This window comes from Pogonomyrmex barbatus, unplaced genomic scaffold, assembly GCF_055798465.1.
Source record: "Pogonomyrmex barbatus isolate J1 unplaced genomic scaffold, ASM5579846v1 scaffold7, whole genome shotgun sequence".
NCBI classification, from domain to species: domain Eukaryota; kingdom Metazoa; phylum Arthropoda; class Insecta; order Hymenoptera; family Formicidae; genus Pogonomyrmex; species Pogonomyrmex barbatus.
The window spans coordinates 9322557-9348884 of NW_028297171.1; the positions used below are offsets into that span (position 1 = coordinate 9322557).

Sequence of the window (26328 nt, forward strand, 5' to 3'; positions counted from 1 at the left end):
TTACCTTTGATATCTCTTTATTTATTGCATCAAATGACATGGAAGGATATTTTGTAGCTTAAATATATTCGACAATCAATCGAAGGTTGTCGATCGAAAGTATTCCGCCATTTAATCCGGTCCATCTGCAATGTAATATTCTGTTATTTTTAACTTTAGCTTTGTATGTTTTACAGTAAAAAATAGACAATAGTCTGTTTAAACAGATTGATGTAGAAAAATATATCATAGACACTTACCTTCCTCTTCAGAGTCCGATATTCGAGTAGCCTGAAGCGAGCTCTGCTTCGTTAATGTCCGAACTAGGCCACGTGGTCTTGGCGGCGGTGATTGCTTGTTCCAAAGTGCCTCCAATTGATCGAAATGTTGAGATTGTGCTAAAGCGGCCTGTTCAGGACCTAGGCCAGGTTGAGAACCGGCTAAACCTGCCTGACTAATCTCTTCCATTGATGCACTCACGCTAAAACGACGTTTCATTCGTTCTTCAATACTCGATGATATAATACCTGCGGATAAATACAAAAAAATATCAAGACATTTCAATCCTTTTCATAACAAGGAATAATAACAAGGAATTAATTATAATCCTGAAATCAAAATTATATAAAAATGCTAACCTGATGTAAGATGTCCATATTTTCGCTGCCAGGTGTAAGTATCTAAAGACACCTCTTTCTTCAGCAACCTCTTGGCAGGTCGCTTCGGTCCCGGTGGTCTCAGATCCCGCGGCGCCACGTATGATGGCAATTTGACGTATTGCGCGGGAGTATTGTGCAGACACAGAATAGGCATGCATCTATGCTCCAATAAATGTACCGCCATCCTTGAACAATCGGTAGATATTTCGACTCCTAAAATTGGTACGTGTAGCATGATGGTACTGAGCGAAGTGCCTTTTTTGGTATCCCAGACGATGAGGCTTTTGTCTTCACTTCCGGAAACGGCCAGGGTGCCATCGCCGGAGAGACGTACGCAAGTCACGTAACCCAGATGACCCACGAGAGTATGCAAATCAGCACCGGTGTTGATATCCCAAACAATCAGATTGGCGTCTCGGGAGCCGGATACCACTATGGATTTGTCAAGCACCGCGACTGCCACGCAAGTTACATGGTCGGTGTGGCCGACCAACGCCTGGGACAGTTTGCCGCCGACCAACTGCCACACCTTCAGACTCATATCGCGGGACCCGGTGATCAGGTACTGAGAATCAGGCGTTGATACTAGGCACGTGATATCCTGCGAGTGTGATACCTGATGCTTCTCTTCAGGACCGACGCCCAGACTGATTATGCGCACCTGGTTATCACCAGATCCGCATACCGCGTATCTGGAGTGATGGATTGGTTGAACTGGGAGGCGTTAGTACGAATGGGTCTTGAAATAGCAATCAAAGTTCGAAGATAGAAATGCGAGGAGTGTGTCTGAATAGAAGAGCAAGGTAACAAAGATCTGGCACAGAGAAATTTACTGGCACAGAGAAGCTGGGCTATTACAAATCCTTTCTCACCTCATGTCGGACGCAACAGCAAAACATCGTCCGGGTCCGCAAACAGATTGAATCAGCGTGCCACTTTCCGCTGCCCAAACTCTGATAGTGCCAGCTCGGTCTGAACTGACCACTCTTCTTCCATCCAACATAGCAATAACAGCAGTTACTGGAGCCTGATGCCTAAATGTAGATACGACAAGTCCCAGAGTCAAACCCCACACACGTACCGTTTTGTCCTCGGAGCCTGAAGAATTTTTATGTATAGACGTGCTTATGTTCTCATTTAATACAGCTACGTAGTAAGATTATAGAAAGTTAAAATCAATTAGAAAAATGTTATAAATTTGCGTACCAGATGCGACAAAAAGTCCTGATGCGGAAAATGCGACACAAGTGATACTGGCAAAGTGCCCTTCCAGAGTAGATAACAATTCATGAGTGTTGAGTTGCCATAAATTGACTAAAGAATCGACACCACCAGTGACTGCCATGGCGCCATCCCTGGAGATGTCCAAGCAAGATATCGGAGCGGTATGGGGTTGCAAAGAAGACTGTTTCCCGGGTTTCTGTGGTTTCGGTGGTGGTTCTTCACTGCGGAAACTCCAATAGGTCACGCGACATCCTCCGCCAGTTATCAAAAAATCATCCTTCTCGGTTACCTGCGAGAAATAAAAAGAGAAATACAATAGGATAATTTAAATAGGATATGAGAAACAGAGGGCAAATGAGAAAAAGTGATGTATTGTAATTTTGAATTTAATTACCTTGACCGAAGTGACGCTTGTCGATGGATTAGCGGGCAAAAGCTTGATCAACTTTCCACTATGCATATCAAATACCGATACTCTGCCTTCGACACTGCCAGTGATAGCTCTTCTACAATCTTTCGCCAGGCAAAGACTTTTAACTGGTCCCTGATGTCCCCTAAGCGTGTGAATCTCCGTTCCCGTTGCCAAAGATCTCAGGTAAAGCTTCTCGTCTTCGCAAGCGACTAGAAGAAAAACTGAATCTGCAGACACATCTAGCATGGACACCGGAGAAGGAAGAGCAATACTGTTGAGGAGACTGAAGCTTTCTAGAGACCAAAGGCATACAGTGCCGTCGGCCGAACCGGAAATCAAAACTTCTCCAGCGGAATCGACTTTAATAGTGGTGACGGGACCTCGATGATGATCGACTTTCATCAGGACTTCGCCAGTGAGCAAGCTGGTAGCGATAATTCTGGAGTCCTCACCGCCGCTCACGATAACAGAGTTGTTGAGTGCCGGGATTAAAGTGAGGATCGGCGCGATGTGCTCGCAAATTCGACGTTTCATTACTAGATCCTTCATGTCCCAGACGATAATGGACGTATCCTCGGAGCCAGTCAGCAGATACTGCGATTGATGGGTGACAGCTAAACACGTAATCGAACTGGTGTGTCCTGATATGAGGAAAAAAAAATGATGTTTATTGATAGACATTATTGAGGGACTATTGTTAATAACAATATAGAAAAAAAAATTGTGTTGAATCCATCAACTGTTAAACTTTTCTCTTACCTTTGAACGTATGAACGAGCTGACCGGACATTACGTGCCATAACTGAGCGTCTCCCTGCGGTGGCACGACGACGACGTGCTGACCGGACGGTGCCGCTTCGATCAATTTAACACCCTGAGGACACGTAAGCGCTCGGATTTGCAATGGCAGAGGTGGTTGTAGCCATCCGTTCAAGGGCACCAGCAAAGGCGCGGTGTAACCATCGCACCAAGCCATAGCCGACGTAACCATTTTACTCACCTTGATAAAGCGATCGAATAAGATTTTTTCAATTATGGATTTTTTATTAGAATAGGAAATGAAAAGGAAAGACCTACAAGATCTCCGCCGTCTTCGGCAACCGGCCTTAACCAGCAGATGAGCTGCGCCGCGAGTTGAAGCGGATCTCTGGTAAGGACGTCGCTGGATTTTCTCACGGCGTAATACACGAGCTCCAGGTCGCGCTCGAGAAGATATCGCCTGGCGTGCTCTAGGACGCATCGTAAGTAGCTTACGGAGATCATCTGGACACCCGCGAGAAGGAAGTCAAACGAGCAGACGGCGAATTTCTTCAGCTTGTCGACGTCGGAAGCGCGCAGGAGATGCAGCCATGCTTCTTCGACGTGTCGAAGTGTATACGTGATATCTTGCGTTTGCGGCGCGCTTTGAAACGGCGTTTCCTTAACGGGGACCGAAGATTCCGTCGGATTTTCCGGCGACTTATCGGTACTATCGTCAGTCTCCTCGGAGAAAAAGAGACCGGCCAACTCCGCGTGATAGCCGCGAGAAACGTCTTGATTAGCGAGATATTTTCTGAGCACGACTTCGCGAAATTGGCCACGCCAGGAGAACATCAGTCGGCCGCTCATCACTCGTATCTGAAATATTTCATAAAACAAACGAAATTTTATAATAATGAAATGTAACGTGAATGATATAAAGTTGACTGTTGACCCAAATCGTATTCAGATCTGCGGGTTTAATCACTTACTTTGAGCCACGATGCAAACGTCCTTCTGACTAAGCACCAAGTCGCAAAGTTAAATTGATTCTCCTCCAAGAGCAAAGGTTCCTCTCCTCCCGTGGGCATAATCAATTCAAGTATCTCTGTCTCCGACAAGCCGTACTCGGTGCAAGCGAGAATCGAGGCGACCCGATTAGCCGCGCCGAGCCCGACGAGGTCCTCCAAGTGCTCCAGGACCGCGTCGACGCCTGGCGTCACGCACACATGCCCGGAAAGATCGATGAGAATGTCGGGGCTACGTAGACGGTCCTTCTGAAGTGGCGTGAGGCGCATTCCCTCGGGCGGAAGCGAGGAGGCGATGACGAAGTGAACGCCCGCGGGAAGGTTGAGCGGCAGCCAGGACAGGGCGGCGACGATGTCGCATTCGAGGGGATGGAAGCGATGAAGGTCGTCGAGAAGTATAACCAACTGATCCGAAAGGGGATGCTCCTCTAAGCGGCGCATAATGAGACCGAACCAATTGTTGAGGTAGAGCGGATCGAAGGAGGCGTCGCGCGGCAGATTGCCGTCGTTGTCTCCGCAAAGGAAGCCGACGTGCTGACAGAGGATGCGAAGGAGTTCCAGACTATAGGCGGATCGGGGTGTCGAGGTGCACAGTCGGACGATACGAAGGGTTGGTGCCGCGAGCCAGTCGGGCGAATCTCGATAGACGCGCGCGAGAATAGAGGACTTCCCGGAGGATTTGGGCCCGTAGATTAGAATCGGTCCGTGCTTACGTTCCTTGCCTATAGATTTACATAAAAGAGAAATGGAAAACCGGGATCTCATCTATGATGATTCTTTTGCGTTTATATATAAATTCAAGATAATTATTTATGTCGCCAACCACGTGTCGTTATTTTTAACGAGCTTGAAAGCGTAGCAGCTACATCTTTCCCCTTTAATAAATCAATGATCAAATTGCTATCGAAGATCTCCTCCCCTTCTTTCCGTAAGAAAAATATCACTAAGGTACAAATTTAAATTTCTCGATTATCCGGGGCGGCTATCTCTGCCAATTCAAACAATTGAAGCATGTAATAGATTTACACGTAATCCAACTGCGTAATATACCTTTACGCCGCTCTATTGTCTCAAAAGTAAACAATATACCTGCAAGGATAAGTTGTTTAACTCGCTCCACGGTCTCGTCGTCTTTGTCGGCCAATGGCATTTCGCGAAGAATGGCGAGATGCGCCAAACTCTCAGCGTAGACTTCCTGTACCATTTTCTTGCGGCTTTTGATCTCCGGATCAAGCTCGACGGAAGCGTTCACCAGCTGCTGCAGTCTGTCCAGTATCAATTCCCGAAATTTTCCGAGATATTCGTCGTGAGCGTCGCAGTCGGCGTCGATGCCGCCGTCACGATATTCCACGTGCAAATGCACGACGTTTTCGTGGGGCAGAGTAGTCTGGATGCGATTCTTCAGCTCCTCGGCGGCGGCCGTAGATCTTTGCGCGTCGTCGCCCGTCCACTCGCGAATCACGGCCATTATTCCCAAGCCCTGCTGATCTAGATCTAGGAACGATTCCAACGATGATTATACCGCTGATGAATTATTAGTATCGCTACACGTGTCTCGCTTATACCTGCGTAACGAAAGAACTTCGCGAAAGGTCTTTAAAGCGCCTCTGTCATGAACGTTCAAGAACGTTCAGGAATAAGTGAGTTCTCGTGCCGAGATTTTAATCTCTTTACGTTGAAGAGATTTCTCGTAAAGTTTTCAGCGCGACTAACTAAAAATAACTCGAGCACCAATTAAATTTTCTGGCTGGAAAACGAATTAGCGCGGCGCAAAACGCGGTACAAAGCGGTCCAATTTTCTAGTCTCCGCGTAAAAGCCCCTCGTAACGTGGAGAACGCAGAGTCGGCGCGCGGCGAACGATCGTTGAGCGTTTGACAAGGGAATAATTTAAATGGCGCGCGCGACACTTGACCTAGAAGGTCAGGATCTCCTATTTTTGGAGAAGAAAAGCTTCGATAGGTACGACATTTCGTTTCTGAAATACGGCACGCCATCGGCACGAGTGTCGAATCAAATATTGACAGCGGCAGAGTGGCGGTATCGTTCGGTTATTTATTTAAGATCCTGCAAAAGTATGACGCGCGCGAACACACACACACACACACACACACACACACACACACACACACACACACACACACACACACACACACACACACACATGGAATATCAACAGCCTAGGATCGCTTTCGCGGACATTTCATATATCTCGACGATCGTAGGATCTACTCACATCTACTCGAAACTTTCTACTCACTTAGGCCGTGTTCGAGTTGTCGTTCAGCCGTGCTCTTCAGGATGTATCTCAATTCCAGGTCGTCCGGTTGCTCCGCGACCGCCCGTTCCGCGGCGGTCCTCAGCGCCTGACGCAACTTCGGTTCCCGTTCCCTTTGCCATTCCCGCTGTGCGGTCTCCACGCTATCTCACAACAATACGACGGCTCAGAAAGGGATGCGAAAAAAAGGGGGAGGAAAGGGGATAGTAGGAGGAGAGATTTCTGAACATTCAGCGTTACCTATTTGCATTTAAAACATAAGAGTGCCCGTTGTGCTCGTAATGATCTTTAAGGAGGGCGCAGTGCGCGAGAAGCGTTTGGTAGGTAGCCTCTTTCAATTCCGTCGGTACCCACCCTACGGTATAATTTGTTCCCGTCAACAGCTGAAAAGGATAACAAATGGAGAAACGAGTCACTCCTTTGCATCTCGGGCTTACTTGGGGCAGGAAAAGGTAGGGGGTGGGGTGTACGTGTGTAAATGGAGGGAAGTGTAAAGAAAAGAGCGACGAGACGTGACACGCAAGAACGGCGGGTGTACGCGTAAGATGTAATAAAACCAGAGCGAGTCGAGGGGTGAAGAGGGGTGTGGTAGGGGGGTGGGGGCGATATTACGGTGATAATCGTATGACGGTGCTGGAATGCCACCCCGTTAGAATATTTTACGACAGTGTGTCGCGAGTAATTCTTAGCTCTACGCAGCGATGAAAGATAAATGTAGCGATATAGACGGCGATCGATATAACGTTATATATTTCTCACCAGAAGAAAGCATCCCCTGGAATGCCGGTGAGACGCGCTTATCTCTTCCAGAAAGTACTCCGCCAGCCGCGGATCGGCATCCGGATCCTCGCTGGTGCCGTACTGCATGTCCACCAGAAGCACCTACGCAAGGGCAAAAAGGGACGAGCGGTCTCAGGGGGTGGAAAGCGGGGCGGTTCGATTTGAACGTCAAAATAAACGACATCGTTCTATACTGACCTCGATTCCCATATCGTCGTAGATTGATTGCAGCTCCGGGCCGACCATCTCCAGCAGCTGTTTGCGCTCCTCCGGGAAGTCTAGCCGGGGAAATTGCCAAATGTGAAATTCGATTTCACGTTAATAGAAGCTCCCTACTTATCGGCCCATCTCTCCCTCGTTCTCTACACCTACGTGTTGCCTCATGTTGCGCGTGACGTTACAGAGATTGAATCTCATTTAATACACGAAATTTAATGGGAGATATGCATCTATTGGATTCCAGTAAATCCGTCGCGAATGAAACGCGAGCTAAACCGAGGCTAAACACGTCCGCGTCCCACGAGAGATTCGCGGAAATCCCGGAGATCATTCGACTTACCATCCCTCTCGCCGGCGATGAATATCTTGATAAGCCTCGGCGCCGGCAGATGAGCGGGGGGTGGGCTGCCTTTGATAACCCCCGCGATCAATTCCACCTCGAGATTCATGTTTACGAGGAAGTTTCGCAAGTTTGAAGACGTTAAGCGACGGTCATCGCTCTTATGCAGATTCTTGCGCGTTTAACGCCGCTTTGGGCGAATCGTTTTTTTCGTGCCTCCGGAATATTTCTTTCTCGTAGCGTTATATCATCGGATATCTCCAGGTTTCGCTGATTATGATTAATTTTAAGGATCTGTACTTTTCTCAAAAAAAAAAAACGCTACATACATGTATATATATATATATTTCTTCAAATATTTAACTCTATATCTTTCTTCCTTCGGACGTTTGAATTACTGTAAACTCACCCCGATCCTCCCTGTCGTCGTACACGGGATCGCGAGTGCCTTAAAATTATATCGTGATATCTTATTATTTTAGATCTTTCGAGATTTGGACCTCCGGACGCGACTCCGTTTCGAAGTCGTCTATATCTCCCGGGCACGGATATCTCTCCCTTGCGATCTTTCTGATTCTTTCAGTTATTGCCCGGTTTCAAGGTACACATGTTACCGATATACTTGATCGATCCGGCGATCAATTTATATATATATATATATATATATATATATATAATATACAATAATTGATGCTCTCAACAAATAATATATATATATATATATATATAGAGAGAGTGTGATTCTTTTTATCTATATTTATGTATATATATATATATATATCTGTTCTCACATATATCTATATTTATCTTAATTCGGTAACTAATTAAACAACTACGATTGTCTTCGCCTGCGAGTGCAACGAGCGTTACATCGATCCGTCAATTGCGATTAGGCGGCGTCCACGCGTACGCCCGTGATCCCATTCCATCGATCGCCAAGTAACATGGATCGATCGGAAACCGGCGATTTTATCGGCCGATGCCGATGTCGTCCTCCTTCTCCTTCTCGCTTTACTCAGTTTGTACTTATCCCGAGCGTGCTCATTTGGTCGTTGCCCGCTAAGCGCCGGGGATGGGCGGATGTGACGGCGGCGGGGGATGTTAGTGTCGACGGGCTTGAGGGTGAGGTATTCAAGGCCCTTGTGTGTTGTGCCGCGCGCGTTCTTACGTTCCCATTTTACGCCCGAGCGGGGCGAGGACCCTCTGGAAAAACATGGAAACACAGATTCCATAGGGGTGGATTTGACGTTTTCAGAGACGCGCGAGGATGATTTGGCGTGATTTTTTTTCCCCTCCCGCTCTTCCGGCCCGTCGAGGAAGCTGAGAGATTTCCGGCGGGACTCTCTTTTCGCGCGCCCGGGCACGCGCCGGCATTCACGAAAGAAAGCTGCCGACGATCGATCCCGGCGATGACGACAACGACGACGACGACTTTTGCGTGCCCGCGCGTTTTACGCACGAGAAGGATGCGAAGCGTTTTAAGGGGTTTCACGATGTGCGTATCGATCTCCCGCTATTTCTTTTTTCCTTCCGCCCCAACGCGGCGCGGCGCGGCGCGGCGCGAGCGTGGTGCGGTTTGCCGCGCGTTATAAGGGTTGTTGTTTGTCAACCGTCTGAAATTTTCTATCGCGTCCCGCAAATACGCAAAATACGTAATAACGCAAGCGCGCGCGTGTATCGCAGCTCGGAGTGAACTTTTGACCCACCCCAACACGTGGCTGTTGTTCGACGCTCCGCGACGTTACTACCCGACATCATCGCTATTATTTTCCGTGACAGAGACACGGAGAATCTCGGAATCTCTCTTCGCGCGCGAACTCGCGATAGAAATTCGAGTGTCAATCAACGCATAGAATTCAGTCGTTGAGATAAGAGCACAAAGCGACCCGGAGTGCGGCATCGCGCGATCGGAATTGTACTCATGCGTCCTTCAGAATTGGGGGAGTTGATCGGGCGGCCGAGATTAATTAATAACGATCGTATAATTACAGAGACCCGACGCGACGCGCCGAGATGGTCAAGGAGAGAGAGAGAGAGAGAGAGAGAGAGAGAGAGAGAGAGAGAGAGAGAGAGAAGGGAGAGATCGCACACTGCGATATGGATTTCCACTCGACGTCCACCGGACGCGAAGGATCTTTGAATATTTACGTCATGATCTATAGAGGGTGAGATGTTTAATTCGTAGAGTTCACGAGATCGCATCGACGAAATCTAGTTGCGTTTCTCTGGATGTAATTTTCGCGGATCTCTCAGGAGGCAGAAGAGGGGGGGAGGGGTTGAAGGGGAGGAGGATATGAGATGTACGCAAATGTACGTTCGCAAATATTTGCCGTTCTGGGCACTCGACGGACACGGCAAACACGCTTCACGCCGCCCGAGTGTCGAGTGCAATTATCGCGTCGTCGTTAGGTCAACCGTGCGAATCAGCTTTGGCGGGAGACAGGTCCAGGTTTATTACGGATAAATTACACGAGTTCGTGAAACATTGATTGCGAGATGATATCGAAAAAGGATTTCGATAATCCCTTCCTTTCTCTCTTTCTCTCCGTAATAATGAAGCGGAGTGTACAGGGGTAGCAGTTGAACCGAAAATGACCGTGGGGATTGATATCGCTATTACGAAAATAGAGAGAATATCCGCGACGCGAGAGAGAGGCGACGATAACGCGATAAAAATAGAAGAATACCATCTCCTAGAGGATTCTTGCTAAACATAGTTCTATCCGGAGCTAACCAATTAACCTTCCGCCAACGCTCGTGCATCCGTGTATTTGTTTACAAAGTTTTACATTTGACACCTGAACCGTGTGGTATAGAATTTTCTCGGCAAATGCCACCGATTTGCAATCAGTTTTTTTTTTTTTTTTTTTTTTTTTTAGGAAAAAGTAACTCTTTAATTAGCACTTGTCAGTCAACAAGTAAAGAAAAAAGAGGAAATTTGAAAAGGGAACATGTGTATAAAAAAAAGACATGAATAAATTTGATGGTCCATAGATAATTTGTCAAACTGTTATTGTTTGGATCATTCCATATGTACGGAGCAGCTATGTAATTATCATCGCCTCCATCTTTCGCCGAATTAATTCGCCTCTATTAATCGAGATCGTAACGAACGAGAAGATTACTCGGATATATTCCAGCCGATAAATCGGAGTCGGTTATCGGCAAAACGTTCCGTCGAACCGGGAAACGTAACTCGCATTCCCAAAATACGAATTTATTAAACATAAGACGTCACGTTTCCTTCCTCCCAAAATCCATTCTTCCTCTTCCCTTCCTCTTTCTCCTCCCACGAGCTAATTCTATTTGAATCTCGGTGAAAATTCTATTCTACGCTTTATCAGCCACAATCGACCATCAACGAGAGGCTGCCGCCACCCGCGGGGGATGCCCGGAGGAGGGATGGAAAAATCGCGGTGCGGATCTCGCGCCGTCCGTCCGCCCGGTCGATGCAGGACTCGAAAAAAAAAAGGGGAGGGGATCCAGTCAAAACAAGGCTTACCAGGTCGTCGAGCAGTTATCGGGACGAAGGCCTTTACCTGCTCACGCGGACGACGGCACCACTACTGATAACGCAGTCAAACGGCCGACGCCTCCGGAGCGCCGTACGCCCAGCGCCGACGCCGTCGCTCCCAACATCGACGGCGGCGCCGACGCCGACGCTGACGCTGACGCCGATACCGTCCAGCTGGAGTAGGGGGTAGTTACGATACGTCGACTGTATCTATATCGATACAGATTTGCATCTATTATAATACCAAATGCTCCCTGTATTCATATATGCCCTCGAATGTCTATATATATATATATATATATAAAAAACTAAAATAAAACCATGATTTTGTTTTACGATACATCAGAGAAACTTTGACATTAATCAAAAATGGACGGCGGACTAAAGATCGAGGCATTTTTGTAACATACAGTTTATAAAAATCGAACGGTACACACACGGGTAGGGAATCATTAAAGGATCTAACAACGGAGATGTATACAATTACTTCCCGTATAATTATATATCTATATATAATTATTAAATAATAGACTAAATCATCATACACGCTGTTCATGCCTTCGGCGGATCGTAAATTGATGAGAAAAGAATTAACGCCGGAGAACCCCGTTTGGCAGCATGACAAAGTACGAGCAGTACGATTATTTTACAATATCCATTTGTTTTATTTCTCATAACACTTTAGCTAGTGCTATTTTTCGCCATTATTTATTTTGTTATAGAGTCCTTTATAATCGAATCTATACACTTCGATAATCGATTGATATTTTACATTGGCGCGAAATCGTTCTCAATCCATCCCCTATCCCTTTCTATTCTCTCTTTACAATTATTTCATTAATTCAATTGCAACAATATTTCAATTGCAACGTTCGTCGAAATTGTTATTACGACTTCACTCGCTGGAAAGCCTAATTTTACAATACAAATTAACAAGATGTCATCGTTTAAGGAATGACATAGCGACTGATAATATAATTTTTCATGAGTTTCGTCTCTGCTCTCTTGTTTGCTTTGTTGTCTGCAGATGATTAAATTACAAGTGAGTACGTCGCGCAGTTATCACCGCGGAACACTTTCGTTTGGCGATACGCAGTCTACGAACGCCCTCATTTTATTATTACTGATACTCAAAATGCAAAATCGCACTTATTTAATTCCGTTTCTATTGCATATAATTATTCATATAACTAATATCTTTCACGATTTTTTTCTTTTAAAGATGGTATTTGAGATAAGAACACTTGCGTATTGCGATAATAACGATACTGCGATGGTACATAAATTGAAAGAATATAGAACGGGGAAACATAGTTAAAAAAAAAATATTCTATACAACCGTCATGAAAAATAGTCGATTTTCTACATTCCGAGTCTGCTGTTTTCCTCTAAATTAAGATTCTCTCCTCGTGATGCTTTCCTATGACTCATATTGTATACTATAATCTTGAGTAGATTAGTTAATAGGCGAATAAAAGACAGAACGAGCAACGATTTCTATTCCACATATACATACATACACACATATATATATATATATATATATATTAATGGAATAAGAGTGGGGACAGTGGAGGAGAATCTTAGAATAGAAGATCTCAGAATAAAGAGGAAATCAACTGTATTCGTCATGCTGATACTATTCAACAAATTATTGCTATTGTGAAAAAGTTTTTCTTACTGAACAAATAAATCTCACGGATTAAAATTATTGTTGATATAACACACAAAACCATAAAAAATTGGGTATCATTCATTAAACGAGGAGAAATTACCTAACCCAAGCGGATACGCGCAACGAAAACGCAAGTCCATATTTTGAGGTTATTGATAGTAAATAATCAATAATAATAATAATAATAATAATTACAATCTATCATATCTAAATGCGTCAGTGTCTCTCGATAAGGCTGTCACTGCTGCATAAGTAGATGGCATAAGTAGATTTGAATCATGTGACATGTCCCAAAATATCCCGAATGACCCATGCTCAATTAATGAATTATAACTGATCACGCAATTTCAGAGTTGCGCATTTGTCTTATAATGGTTTTATACTCTGATAATTCAACACTGGCAGGAATTGATCTCACGCACGAATTCCTTAATTCGGTCACTCCTTCACCTGTGTTTTGAGATGCTGTAAAAACTCGTAGTAACTAAGAGCAGATTCGAATCGATCCTCTATCAATCGCTCGACGAATAACGTCCTAAAATGGCTATCGTCCCTGAAAAATAATTCACTGAGATGTATCGAGAGATAATAGCATATGAGCATCAGAAGATAAAGGCAATTTGAACTTTATCAATATCTGTAATAATAATATCAACACTTGTTATATTTATCAATTAGAGTTCGCTTACCTAATAACTTGTACAGATACGTAGTATGGTTTCTCCTCTTGCAAGCTAAACACAAAGTTTCGCAAACGTTCGCTTTCTACTGTATCCAAGTCCGGTAGTTCGTACTGCGAGACAAATTTAATATAAATTAATAAGATTTTTATCAGTGAATAAGAAATTATAATCCATATTGTTCTCAACAAATGTTTAACTGAGGAAAGTAGTAAAACACTCACCATTTCTTCTGGAATAGATGTAAACGCCGAAACTCCCAACACATTAGTACAGAAAATCGGATTGACGTTCTTGCCGATGAAAATGAAAATTTTATCACCAGCGTCCATAAGGAAGACGCCTCGGCTGTCGAGTTTTTCCGCGGAGAGATTAAGTCGTGGCGGTTGTGGACAGACTTTGCCGTCAATATCTTTTGCATTTCGGTCGTCAAGTATGTGAACAGGATACAAGTCGGGATAAATCATCTGTATCAACTGTGCCAAGGGTAATGTTTTCAATTGAAACATAGCGAACACACGGTCATCCAAACGCGTGCTTGTGCCAGATCTGAACGCTACCTGCAAATTCATAGCAAAGATATTAATGATGATCTACGTATCTAAGTGTAAAATATAAATCTATAAATATAAATCTATAAATATAAATCTATATACAAGTCATTGATAACTTACACTTTTCAATAATGCGATGATGTACAATGGTAACAGTTTTAAACTTGTTGGAGCAACAAGTCCCCCGCCAGAGGAAGATTGTGCTAATTTGTACGCGGATAAAATATCGATAGCGACGTTTATTAATGCATCTCTAGCATCTGATAAAGATGACTGAAGCGATCGATCAACAGCTGTAAAGATATTTCAACGAATGTTTCTTAATTTTATTTAATCAGATATTAATCATGAAAATTTTATTATAAGGATTTATCGCTCAAAACACCATGCACCTGTAAAAGTTTAACTTACCCATTTTTGATAACAATCCTACTATACATTGCTGATCCGCAGAGTGCAATACATCTGATAGACTTGCCACAACAGGCAGGCACAGAGTGTGTACTCTGATTCTCCGTTCACCTTTAAATAAAAATATCGAAAATATAAAATGTACAAAAAAACGTTAAGATAACAATTACCTTTGCTTGAGGTGTAAAGGAGAGATGCTTGGAAGCACACACTCTGCACATCAGAAAGATTTTCGTCAATAGAGATTTGCATGCCGAAACCAGCGTCCGGATTAATATTTGGCAAGCATAGAAGATCAGTTGATCGAACGAAGAAGCTACCGTGGAAGGCGTGAATACTGAGACCACGAGTACAACGAAGTCGCATCACTGCTTCGAAGCCAATCTTTCTCGTCAAGTAACGACGGAATAATCTTTCTAAAGTTTCAACATTTTGTAATTTTGACGCTCGAAACAATGGCAGATGATAAATGCAGCCACCCGTAAACTTCGACACGCAAGCTGCAAAATAAGTAATCGGATATTACAATAGTACGTATATACGTATATAATATCTATCAATATTTATGAGAAAAATACTTATACAAGAAAAAGGAATTATAAAAATTATATGCAAATTTATAATTTCAGCTTAATATTCAGCGTAATATATCGTTTTATTATGATCGTATCTAATCGAGATAGATTCACTTACATAAAGTTGCCAGATCACTGTATTGACTGTTCAATAAGAACAAGTCAATAGCAATCTGTTGTCCGCTGCAATCCAAGGCAAATCTTTTGTAAAAATCTGTTGCAGGATTAAGATGCGGCACGTCTTTGTTTACTCTGGTATTGGGATCCTCCCTTGGTTGCAAGGCTCCTGGGCCGATATTAGGCAAACATGTCTGAAAAACGGTGACACGTCCTCCAGTAGCGGAAAGAAGTTTGAGAGCGGCTTGAAGACCGGCACCGAGAGCATTGTTGGTATCATGACTACCGCAAAATTTGGTAGGAATTTGCGCGAGAAGATCGCGGACAAGCTCTTCGCGTTCTTTCAGATTTACAATTAGATTTTCCGGACATGGTAGAAATACGTCGTCGATATCCAGCATGATCATCTCGTGCGGTTGCGAGACATTATCGGGCATGCTGAAGAAGTGCAGAGCGGAATCGACAGCGAGAAAACCGACTTGGGTGCGGCTATCGCCAGGCAGACGCGACAGTTCATCGGTGATAATGTTGCAAACAATTTGTAAATAGCCGCTTTCCACTGCAAGACGTGAAACATCCATAACAAAAAGATAGACAGCGGGCTGAGGTGGACGGACCTATAATTAATGATATCAAGGATTAAATTTCTGAAAAAGAGATAGTCTCATTTCTATGTAGATTTCACAAATGTATAAATATTACACATCCTAAACTTCAATTAATTATTCAATATTATATATTAAATAATAATTTAAAAAACTTATTAACCATATATTCGCTAGGCGCAATAAATTCTATCGTGCCAGTTCTAACTTCTGGTCGTCGCGATGGGTCGCCATATGATTTCGTCACAGGATCGAATTGAAATTCTTCAGGAACTATAACAAAATGCAAATATATAATTTGCCATGCAATATTAAGCGATAGATATGAACAAATTTTAGTATTTTAGTTTTTTCAGTTTATTACGTTCATTTAGTCTGAAACAAAGATTGCATTTCCATCTTCTCATGTCGACGAAATATACGAATGGATTGATATACGTTCGACAAGCTCGACAGCGCACGATCGTATTGCATTGAATCACTGCCAAATGCTGCTGTGACAAATAATAAAAATTTCATTATAATTTTTATTTTAGACTTGTACATTTAATTATCAAGATTTATTTGTTATATCACTCACGTTTAAATCCTTAAAAGGATGTATCAGTACGCCAAATGGCAATCTTGATTTCTGTAGAAGCGAATTCGATTCTGGGACTTTTGTCAACGTACATCTGAATATGCTGTAATTATTCCATATATCTGATAAAAACTATATTCATAACTATATTCATAAAACGGTTTTAGAAAAATAAAATTCTAAATTCCAATCTTTTCTATTATCTTTTATATTTTAAATACTTTGATTCTCTTATGATAGAATTATAATCCTCTTTAAATATAAAAAGAAAAATATAAAGAAAATATAAAGAAAAGGAAACTTACTCAGGATTACAATTTACGTTGTCCAATAATTCCAGATGTAATTTAATCTTTGGTGGCTCGACTTTTTCAGGCGGTAATATATTTCGGCACTGTAAAAGATCTATCGATTCCATCCCCTAAAAAATATTATTAATACATATTGAGAAAAGTAAAATATATAAATTGCATATATGATTGCGATGGTATAGTATTTTACAAAAATAAATACCCATAATTTGTTGAAGCCACCTTGCGCAACGTTCAGATTACTCATTTGATTATTTAATTGATTTAATTGGTCGGGGTACATATTAGGATATCTTTTATTTGAAGAGTCTAATGGGACATTCATCATTGGACTGGGATATTGTGAACGAGGATCGTACTAAAAATGAAAATTAATTAAAATAAACATATTGTTTTCTCAAGAAAAGATTAGGTAAAATTTGATTGTAATATAATTGTTATATCTTTAGATCCATTACCGTTTGTCCCGGAAGGGGTGGCATTCCCGATGGCGGTAATCTTGCGCCATGTAACTGGTTAGCTCCCAAAGGCGGCGGCGGCATCATCGCGGTATTGGCAGTGTCTTGTTGCGGGTATTTCCTCTGGCCAGCTAGATTTTGATGTATGTTCTGACTTTGAGAAATATTTCCCAAACCCGTGGGATCCATGTAGCCAGTAAGTAAATTTTGTTGGGGCTTCAAAGGCTGAGGACTATAATCCTGAGGACTTCGTGGACCTACGCTAGGAGCTTGTGCACCATACAATAAATTCTGCGTGCTAGAATTTGACATTGACGATGCACTAAACATATTCTGCTGACTTCCGTATTTGAATTGTGGATTACTTAAGTTTTCGGAAGGACCAACTGTCGATTGTGTTTGGATGTTCTGAGTCCTTGGAGGCTGTACGCTAGAAACCACTGGTTCTTGCTGTACGTAATTGTTTTGATTCAAATGTTGAGTGACGGTCGAAGGAGGTAGATTGATATTGGATGCGGGTAGAGTAATAGGAGATCCTTGATCGTGCACCGAGGTTTTGTTTACTCTAGTAAAGGACATCTGACTCTCCGCAGTTTGATCTGTTGAGACTTGACTAGTCTTATTGATGCCACCGGATACTCCAGGAACGCCTATAGTACTCTGCGGAATGTTGGTAGGTGGCGGATTAGCTGCCCATTGATAACTTTGGTTTACTTTAACTGGATCTGGTTTAACGGTATCCGCGAATGTTGACGGTGACACTGAAGTCAGATTTTTCGCCAGCGGAGGCATCTGATTTGTGGGAATCATAGGTCGATGAATTTCTTGACTGGATTGAGATGCAAAGGCAGCTGAAGGTGCACTGACTGCGATGTTCTGACGAGTACTAGCAGTATATTGGCTTTGGGCATTATAAGGATTTACAGGGCTATAAGGCTGAGAGGATGTTCTAGGTAATGGAGACAACACATTTGAACTCGGAGGTCCGTTTATTGGTGGCATTGGCGGCCGTGGCAGCTGAGGCCGATATTGATTGTGAAGATATTGAGTTGGCGATGGATCTCTAGAAGTTTCCCTAGATGGGTCACGCGACGATTGCGATGATGGTGTGCCTACACATTTTAATCATCTCAATTTTTAGAACTTTCAAGATTAATATTCATAACATTATAATAATAGGAACTTAAAAATAAAATTTAGTAGTCTTTCTGATCTGCAGAATACCTTTTACATAAATCTATTATTTATTATTTTTATAATACAAAATTTTATACATTTAAGTGAACGACAAGTCATTTTACATTAAAATATAAATATACATAATGCTTTTTTTATCAGCTCTCATACAAAAATTTCATTTTTGGAAATACAAGATTGAAAAGTGAGATGAAAAATATTATTATACCAATTCATTTTTAATCATCTGAAATGTATTGCCATATTATGCACGTACAAAAGCCAAAATTAATAAAAATGCGTCATATAAAAAAAATTAACTAAAAAAAATTAATAAAAAAAATTACTAATATATGTTAATTTCTTTTTTCTTCTTATGAAAAAAGACTTGCCAGTTAGATTAAATTGAGGAGACTGCATTCCATTCTGCTGAGATGCAGGATTTTGTTGACCGTTCACTATAGGTGATAGATCATTCTTCAAGGGATTGTTGGATTCTGCGTATAGTGGATACTGGTAACCACTTGACTGTGACATTCTGATTCTTTAACAATCACTGAAATAAAATATATTATTCAGAAAATTCCCAAGAACATATTAAAGACATGAGATGTACTTTGAACTCTATATATATCATGTATAAAACAAAATAAGTAAATTGCCTGGACAATAAATGGACAAGTATATTGAAAATTAATATTCAAAATATGAGGTATATAATAATGATATGATAAATCAGATGTTTAATTTCCATTGTAATTACTCTTGTGACAAAACGACAGAAAAAGAATTCAATTAAGCGGGACTCTTCCCAGCGCCAATAACAAGAGTTATATATTGTTAATTACAAATTAAGAGGTCCAGACAGCAGTTCACAAGCTTAAAGATATCATAGAGGTTGCAGAAAAGTTGCAATGAATTTAAGGTTAGGCAGATCAACACGAGAGAATTAGCCACGTCGGATCTTATCGCAGAGGCGATTACCGTCTTAATAATCTATAAGGAGAGAGGTAGATATAGATCAGCAGTTGACGTTTGGACCAAGTCAAAGCGCATTGTCAGTGTGCCGGAAGGTTAAAACCCAGAGGATGGGCTGGACGGTCCCGAATGCCCCGCTTACCTTCGCAATGACGTGAATCGCCGTAAGTTAAGAACAGATCGACGCAGATTCGCACATTGCCCTCGTTGCAGCTCACCTCTACGCAGCACCGCGAGATAAGGGTTAATAGCAGAGATTCATGGAACGAACGTACAGCACGCACAACATTACGTGGCAGCTCGCACGACCGCTGCGCCACGGCATGGATCGTGGCACGTGACGGTACCAAGTAACATCGCGAAACGCCAGGTCAACCGAAGTCGACGTCGATCCACGAGGATTCGGCGGACGTGACATCGATCAAACTTCAATTAATGTCCATTCTTACCGATACCTAGCTAACTTCGATCTCGATTTTATTTATTCCTTAGAAAAAAAATGAAAAGTTAAATTGAGATTAAGCTACATTGGTAGAAATGGACACAACTTGTTAAATATGTGCTCCTGCGTACAATTAACATGATAAAATTTTTAATATATGAAAGAGATTAAACGAGGAGCGAATTGTATAATTAAAAATTATACTCCAGCAATTCTACCGGTTGGATCAGTCCTTAATTTTTTGCATCAATCAATTGGCGATTAATAATCAGTGCTTAGATGAAGATCTTCAAAGAGGAAATTCAATCGCAACGACGTGTACATCAATAGAATATATATTTCTCGATAAGTAAAATATGTTCTGTAATTTGTATGGATCAAGTTGGGAACAATTGGTTTGGTCATTGGAGAAGTCAGCACAATTCTTTGGACTGATGGAAGATACAACAATGTGGGAATGGCAGCGCGCGCGAACGCGTCAACTTTTTAAGTGGGTCGTAATCATCGTCATTGTTGCTCGTAGCTCGTTTCTCAGGCGGTGCTCAACGCCGCTCGCAGATTAATGACCCGAGTCTGCAGTTCCAGAGTTTCCAGAGCAGCATTTTCATTTTTCTGCAGCCGCAAACTTTTGCAGGCATTGGCTAATCCGCAGCTTTTGAGATGCTCTTTCAGCTGATCTGAAACGGACAGTAAAATTATCAGCTAATCGAGTGTCGAGCAGTGATGTCTCTTTTCTTTCAGAATAGATCTTCAAAATACCCGATTGCAGAACACTATCCAGTAGAGATAGCGCGTTTAATACTATGTGTATGTCAAGATCATTGGCGCGCGCTTCGAAGAATTCGCACATGCTGCGACCGAAGCCCGCCTTGATCAGCAACTCCTCGGATTCTGTCGGGCAGATACTCATTAATATCGTCAGAGCCAAAATCGCTTCGTTCTGCATCACCGCATGCTGCGCTAGGAGCATGTCTACCAAGTGCTGCACTGCACCGTACTTGATAATTGACAAAGCGATCTGCTTATCCCTAAAAATGTGTATATAATGTTTTGAGAATTAAACGCCTTAAACCATCGAGTACGAACCTGCTATTGTTTATTAGCCAGGCGATTAATCGATTGGCTTCACCCTGAACGCCGGGGTGATCTTCAATACTGCACCATTCAACTGTCCGCTTAATTAAATCCTCCTTTTGTCCTAAAGAGATCGCCGCTTCTCCTAAAGCAAGCAATTCAACCTCATTATACCATTCATGTCGAGTCATGGTAAATTTTATTCTCAAGAGAATTACTTTACTTTACTACTTACTTTGGCGATCTATGACCATCCTCAGCGTTCCTAACAATTTGAAGACGACGGGAAACGTGGGGATTTCTAACATCGGATAGAGAACGTCGATGAGACCATCGGCGAGTATTAGCGACTTGTTATCCGCGGGTATAACGAGATTGCGCAAGGCGCTGAGCAAGGCGTGCTGGCATCTAATATCGCCAGATTTCGTACCATTTTTTTCGAGGAGTTTCAATAGTTTCCGATGAACGCCTTGTTCGACCATGTGCTTACAATGCGTGTCAGTTCGTGCAAAGTTAGCCATGGCCAAAACGGCGGTGATCTGTAAGTCATCATCAACGCTCTCCAGCCATTCAACCAGCTTCCTGTAGACAGAACCCTTGCTGTCGTCGTAAAGGAAATTCATGCTATCATCTAAGTAAAAGGTAGGTTTATTAAAATTGATGAAGCTTACGTTTAAACTTTCTTCCAAGAATCTCACCTCCAGTTAAAATCAAAACGATCAAGTTGCAGGCAACTTTAAGAATCGATCGCGTTTCTTCATCATTGCACTGTGGACCGTGTTTCTCTAGTAATTTCAAAAGCAATTCGCACACTCCTGCCTTGGCTAACAACAGCTTTGCTTTTTCTAAGAATGGAATTATGTTACTAAAGCTTATTACTATCGCTTATTACTTCGACTCAATCATTCAAATCCAATTTCGTGAATTCACTCAAGTTTAATTATACTGAAATATTTTCATGTAATTTCCATAATTTTAATTATCAGATTATTAACTTACCATCCTCCGCTTGGCCATGCAAAAGTTCCAGACACATCTCAGACAGCTCGGAAGATGTATCATTGGCCAGTATATCAACCAGAACTTTCGTCAACCTTTCATCAAGAAAAATAATATTCACATCGTTCAATATACTAAGAGTGAGTAATGCATGCACCGCTGCTTCCCCACCGCTGATTCCATCTTTATCCAAAATGCTACAAATAATTGGTATCATGTTCTCCTCGAGTGCCTGGTGAAGTACATCTAACGATTAAAATTATCGCTTATCATTGCTTTTCATTTAACATAAATATGTTCAGAAAACACAAAGATTGAGTGAACATTCGCTATTAGTATATTCTAGATTTAGTACAGATCTAAAAATCGATTATAATCACAGGCAACTATTACAGAATATTCACTCAAACTTGTGTCTTCTGAATCTAATCAATATGATCGTATTATATTTACGCAAAAAACTTTACCTTCCTATACAATGTTTCCTGGTCCACCAAAAAATTCAATAAGAGTCCAGCGGCTACATCTCGTAGAAATCCAGCACCTTCAACATTATCCAAGGCAATCCCTTTTTTCAGTACCATTAAGATTATTCTCAAACCATCCTGTTCTCTCACCAAATTTTTACCATTCTCTGTAACATAAGCAATCACTTAGTTTGTCAATGACAGAATATTTGCATGTACGAACATTCAACATACAAGTATCTATTTAAATGTGCCAAAGTAAAGTCTTGAAACTTTACGATCTTCATTTATAAAGGACAGATAATTATGCAAGGTGGATTCTCTCATATAAATGTGACTATTGCAACAACCATTCTCATAGCAGATGTTTCCTAGTGCTCTAGAAGCCTGTGTCAGTATGTCAATGTCCTCTTCTTTCAGCAAATCAATTAATTTCCGTATCAATTCTATGGTAGTACATCTCTCCCTTCCCTGATCAGTCTTTGTGATCTCCGCGATGGCTTTCGCAGTTTTCGCTACAATCTCTTTAGACTTATGCCCGAGCAGTATCAGGAAGACTTCATCAATGACTAATTCAGTAGCTTCTGAAATCATTCGTTATCTGGTAAAAATCTTACATGATGGTAACACCAAGTCACATCAATCACGTCTATCACGGCTTATTTGTTATACCTCCGATCGATGTTTTGCTAACATTCACTACAGAATCCAATATTTGAACGATACCAGGACATTTTTCCTCGGAGATCTCAAGTCTCACCGCACACTTCAAATCATCAACGAGTTTATCGATGTTGTGCTTCACCTTGCCTGCAACATACATCAAGAGGGATATCGTCTTTCCTGCTTTTCCAAGGGATGAAATAAAACATGACAGGATAATTACCTTCCGTTTCCATCATGCAAATTCGCGTCTGGTAATCTGCAGAACTCAGCCCAATTCACCGAAACTCGGCACTTCCCTTGCGATCCTCCAAAGTACAAAAGAAAACGATTCCACGCAAACGGACGTTCCTATCTTAATGTAGAATCGACTTTCTTCACTCTGAAATCATCGTAACCGGGCATTCTCTTCGTTCTAAGATCACTCTCAGTCACCCTTGTTATTTCAATAGCACATGCGCGAAACGAAAATATCCTTCTCTCGCTTTCTCTCTCTAACCTATGGTCACATGGCAAATGTGAATTGTCAGGGCTTTAAACTTTTTCGATCAATAAGATAACCGCAATCGGTAAGATTAGTTACCGTCGGTAATCATCGGCGCTTCCTCGTGTTACCGACGTCATATAATTTTTTACGCGATGTTGAAAGTGCCTAGTATTCACGCTAGGTTAACTTTGAATGGTGGTGAATGTTTGAGAGGCAACGCTTTAAAAATGACGAATATCTTCGGTTGACATTTTCGTAACGTGATGGCAGAATCGAACGATATTGTATCCGTTGCGAAATCTACAAAACAAAAAGAAAAAATATATGGTAAATTAATTCAAGAGTTACATCATTGAATATTTTATTCGCGTTGCTTGCTGCAACTTAACCTCATTTCTGCGTTTTTTACCGGTCATAGCGCATCATAAACATAACAGAAGTTATATGATTTATTTATAAGCATCGATTCAATTTTAATTTACTTATTTTACTTTGCTAAGTTGTATAACCTTTGTAACTTCACACTTTGCATTTAACATGACTGGAATGTTTCAGTGAGTTGATAATGTCACGACAAAATTTTTTTAATTGCAAATTGTTTCTTATGCTGTGCTGACTGTGCAAAATTTAAAACTTCTGATCTGATAATTATCACATTTTGCATTATCATGTGTCGCAGGTTCATCGATTAAACATAGGATTATTTCATATACGAACTCAATTATTTTATTTTCTATACATTTCCATTGAAATTTATAAAAGATTTATATTTATATTAATTAATACTTGTTTAATAAAAGTATTATTATTTCTGTAGCTGCAGTATTTCTGAGCACTGTTGCAAGCATTTCTGCTCTTGCTGGCTTTACCAGATCACTGGCAGTAGCCAGGAAGCAAGATCCAAAATCCTTTGGAGATGGAATTTCTGGTATCAAAGGAGCCCGTGAAACAGGAGCCTCATTAGCGATAAGAGCTCTTGGTTGGGGTACATTTTATGCTATTACAGGATGTGGTTTACTTTTTTATGGAATCTGGAAGCTTTCTGGAGCTACTAATGCAGAGGAATTCAGATTCAAAATGGGTTCCATGCTACCAAAAATACCTAAGAATGATCCACCCCAAAGCAGGACAGAATTCAAAGGCTTGACAGATCTGCTACTGTACATTTCTGAGGAATGGGGACAAAATAAGGGGGTAATCGGCATAACTCGATATATTTCAATTTTTGCAGAAGTATAAAATGTTTGAAGCAGAATAAAAATATTCAGAATTAACATACCAGTTCATACAAAAAAATATTCAGATTTCTCAAGTCTCATAAATTCTCAATCTTTTTTTTAAAAAAAGAATGTTTTAAATTCTTAGTTATTATATTAATTATTATAATAACAAAGTTATTTAACAGAAAATTAATCTAATTTTTTCTTCTATCTTTGAAAAAATCGATTTATCGATAATAACATGATTATGAAAACATAAAAATCATCCGAGCCGATAATTTATTCCGATTTTTTTCCAGGAATAATGCGAATGCGCATCTTATTATGTGTATTATGTGTATTATGCATCTTACTATGTATATTGGCCGCTGCTAATATAGAACAGCATGCAAATCGCGTAATCAGTCGCGGATCGTACGATCGTACGATCGCGATTACATATGATTGCATAGGTCACGCACGGATGTACCGCATGTACGAGAGCATGAATAATAAATATTGGATGGCCCGCAAATCGTATGATGCCGTAAATTAAATCGTCGCGAGTTGACTTGTAGAAGAGAATTTTGTATATTTATTGAACTTATATATTTATTTAATAAAAATTATAAAATGTTATTACTTTCTTCATTTTACGAACAGAATAGTAATGTGTTCCGATGCATCGGATATAAATTTTTTTTTATCATGTATGCGTGATTACATTGACCAGAGAAAAAGATAGTCGATTTTAAAATGAGCTATTCCTCTTTGAGGTTTTTTTTCCGTGATGATTTAATTCTATTCGTTTTTATTTGTGAATTTTTGTTCGAGATCGCTAAGTTTGCATTTATATCTGATAAATTTAAAAAAAAAATTGTTGACTTATGGAACATTATTTATTACATTGATTTATTGATAAAAGATAGATTTGTAGATAAGCTTATTTTAGTAAAATCACGTATGTAACAGAGTGCACGTTTTGTTAGTAAAAAAAGAAGTCATTTAACAAATTTAGTAAGCGTGGCGATAATGTTACATGAAAAAAAGATTATACAAACTTGCTGTGCAAGATAGATCACGTTAAAGGCACGTGAAATTTGATATGCATGAAAAATAATAAAAGATACAAAAGTGATCTTGAAATATGGTAAATTGCATAAGAGGGAACGACGTAATGGTAAACAAACAACGAGTGTTTAAAAAATGCAAAGTATGCATTATTACAAACTGTCAACTCGTATTCATGAACAGAAAATAATATTTGCATCATTTTACCCCAAAACCATTATCTATCGAAAGATAACATTAAAATTCGTAGTTGGAATGGAAAACAATATTATTTAATACTTGTGTAAATATATATAAATCGCATACTCCTTCACAATTAATTTATTAATTGGTGATTATTATTGAATGTACATTAAAGTAACAAAAGAATTATTATTAAAGAGTTATAAGTTGTTTTAGAATATGGAATTTATAGAAGGGAATGCAAAATATCTTTTTTTTAAATGCTTTGAATGCTGTAAATATTTTTTCTATTATAAAAATATAAACGCTATTACTACAGAAAATTATAAGAATATTATAAGAATATTTATATTTATATATACATTTATAATCGCTTTTATAAATGAAAGATAATTATAAAACATTTACTAGAAACATTGATTAATATTTATAATTATACCAAAATTCTTGAAAT

The 26328-nt window shown here is 40.8% G+C and overlaps 4 protein-coding genes across 8 annotated transcripts; 1 reads left to right on the top strand and 3 right to left on the bottom strand.

Moving 5' to 3' along the window:
• On the bottom strand, positions 1-11307 carry LOC105434131 (protein qui-1). 2 transcript variants are annotated; one of them, XM_011649751.2, is made up of 16 exons: positions 11158-11306; positions 7656-8858; positions 7295-7374; positions 7076-7198; positions 6557-6699; positions 6299-6459; positions 5130-5534; positions 4005-4762; positions 3352-3891; positions 3034-3274; positions 2257-2915; positions 1845-2151; positions 1511-1736; positions 618-1330; positions 240-506; positions 1-125 (listed from the first exon to the last, which is right to left on the bottom strand). In XM_011649751.2, exons 2-16 carry the CDS (start codon positions 7762-7764, stop codon positions 112-114), a joined length of 4746 nt encoding a protein of 1581 aa, XP_011648053.2. In that variant the 5' UTR covers positions 7765-8858; positions 11158-11306; the 3' UTR covers positions 1-111. The 2 variants fall into 2 exon arrangements, with proteins under 2 accessions (XP_011648053.2, XP_088939293.1); XM_089083167.1 differs by lacking the exons at positions 1-125; positions 240-506 and having other exon boundaries at positions 1159-1377; positions 11158-11307.
• A 338-nt stretch (positions 11308-11645) lies between these two features.
• Sec24AB (Protein transport protein Sec24AB) lies at positions 11646-19900 on the bottom strand. 2 transcript variants are annotated; one of them, XM_011649756.2, is made up of 15 exons: positions 19432-19900; positions 18704-18867; positions 17136-18247; positions 16880-17035; positions 16672-16787; positions 16367-16469; positions 16151-16277; positions 15950-16059; positions 15183-15798; positions 14660-14989; positions 14490-14600; positions 14199-14371; positions 13749-14084; positions 13534-13637; positions 11646-13397 (listed from the first exon to the last, which is right to left on the bottom strand). In XM_011649756.2, exons 2-15 carry the CDS (start codon positions 18846-18848, stop codon positions 13283-13285), a joined length of 3654 nt encoding a protein of 1217 aa, XP_011648058.2. In that variant the 5' UTR covers positions 18849-18867; positions 19432-19900; the 3' UTR covers positions 11646-13282. The 2 variants fall into 2 exon arrangements, with proteins under 2 accessions (XP_011648058.2, XP_011648055.2); XM_011649753.2 differs by having other exon boundaries at positions 16151-16280.
• A 148-nt stretch (positions 19901-20048) lies between these two features.
• Positions 20049-23408, bottom strand: vimar (visceral mesodermal armadillo-repeats). 2 transcript variants are annotated; one of them, XM_089083177.1, is made up of 10 exons: positions 23158-23408; positions 22944-23081; positions 22622-22852; positions 22272-22438; positions 21805-22036; positions 21504-21650; positions 21041-21436; positions 20818-20950; positions 20491-20759; positions 20049-20408 (listed from the first exon to the last, which is right to left on the bottom strand). In XM_089083177.1, the coding sequence occupies exons 1-10, from the start codon at positions 23171-23173 to the stop codon at positions 20263-20265; spliced, it is 1875 nt and encodes a 624-aa protein (XP_088939303.1). In that variant the 5' UTR covers positions 23174-23408; the 3' UTR covers positions 20049-20262. The 2 variants fall into 2 exon arrangements, with proteins under 2 accessions (XP_088939303.1, XP_011648061.2); XM_011649759.3 differs by having other exon boundaries at positions 22622-22855; positions 23158-23405.
• Positions 23409-23565: 157 nt separating this feature from the next.
• LOC105434134 (transmembrane protein 242) lies at positions 23566-25259 on the top strand. Of its 2 annotated transcripts, XM_089083215.1 has the most exons (4): positions 23566-23748; positions 24239-24349; positions 24428-24615; positions 24941-25259. In XM_089083215.1, exons 1-4 carry the CDS (start codon positions 23685-23687, stop codon positions 24944-24946), a joined length of 369 nt encoding a protein of 122 aa, XP_088939341.1. In that variant the 5' UTR covers positions 23566-23684; the 3' UTR covers positions 24947-25259. The 2 variants fall into 2 exon arrangements, with proteins under 2 accessions (XP_088939341.1, XP_011648059.2); XM_011649757.3 differs by having other exon boundaries at positions 23571-23748; positions 24239-24615.
• The last annotated feature ends 1069 nt before the right edge of the window (positions 25260-26328 follow it).

Excerpts from the sequence above, each read along its gene's own strand:
- Sec24AB (XM_011649753.2), bottom strand. The coding sequence starts at position 18,848 with ATGTCACAGTCAAGTGGTTACCAGTATCCACTATACGCAGAATCCAAC. Across the intron at positions 14,085-14,198 it reads TCATCGCATTATTGAAAAGT|GTAGCGTTCAGATCTGGCAC; the intron begins GTAAGTTATCAA and ends ATGAATTTGCAG. Across the intron at positions 13,638-13,748 it reads CATCTATTCCAGAAGAAATG|TACGAACTACCGGACTTGGA; the intron begins GTGAGTGTTTTA and ends TTTGTCTCGCAG.
- vimar (XM_011649759.3), bottom strand. Across the intron at positions 22,439-22,621 it reads AAACATCTGCTATGAGAATG|AGAATGGTAAAAATTTGGTG; the intron begins GTTGTTGCAATA and ends CTTATGTTACAG. Across the intron at positions 20,760-20,817 it reads TGGCTAATAAACAATAGCAG|GGATAAGCAGATCGCTTTGT; the intron begins GTTCGTACTCGA and ends ACACATTTTTAG.
- LOC105434131 (XM_011649751.2), bottom strand. The coding sequence starts at position 7,764 with ATGAATCTCGAGGTGGAATTGATCGCGGGGGTTATCAAAGGCAGCCCA. Across the intron at positions 5,535-6,298 it reads ACAACTCGAACACGGCCTAA|ATCTAGATCAGCAGGGCTTG; the intron begins GTGAGTAGAAAG and ends AATCGTTCCTAG. Across the intron at positions 1,737-1,844 it reads AGGACTTTTTGTCGCATCTG|GCTCCGAGGACAAAACGGTA; the intron begins GTACGCAAATTT and ends AAAATTCTTCAG.
- LOC105434134 (XM_011649757.3), top strand. The coding sequence starts at position 23,685 with ATGGCAGAATCGAACGATATTGTATCCGTTGCGAAATCTACAAAACAA. Across the intron at positions 23,749-24,238 it reads ACAAAAAGAAAAAATATATG|CTGCAGTATTTCTGAGCACT; the intron begins GTAAATTAATTC and ends TTATTTCTGTAG.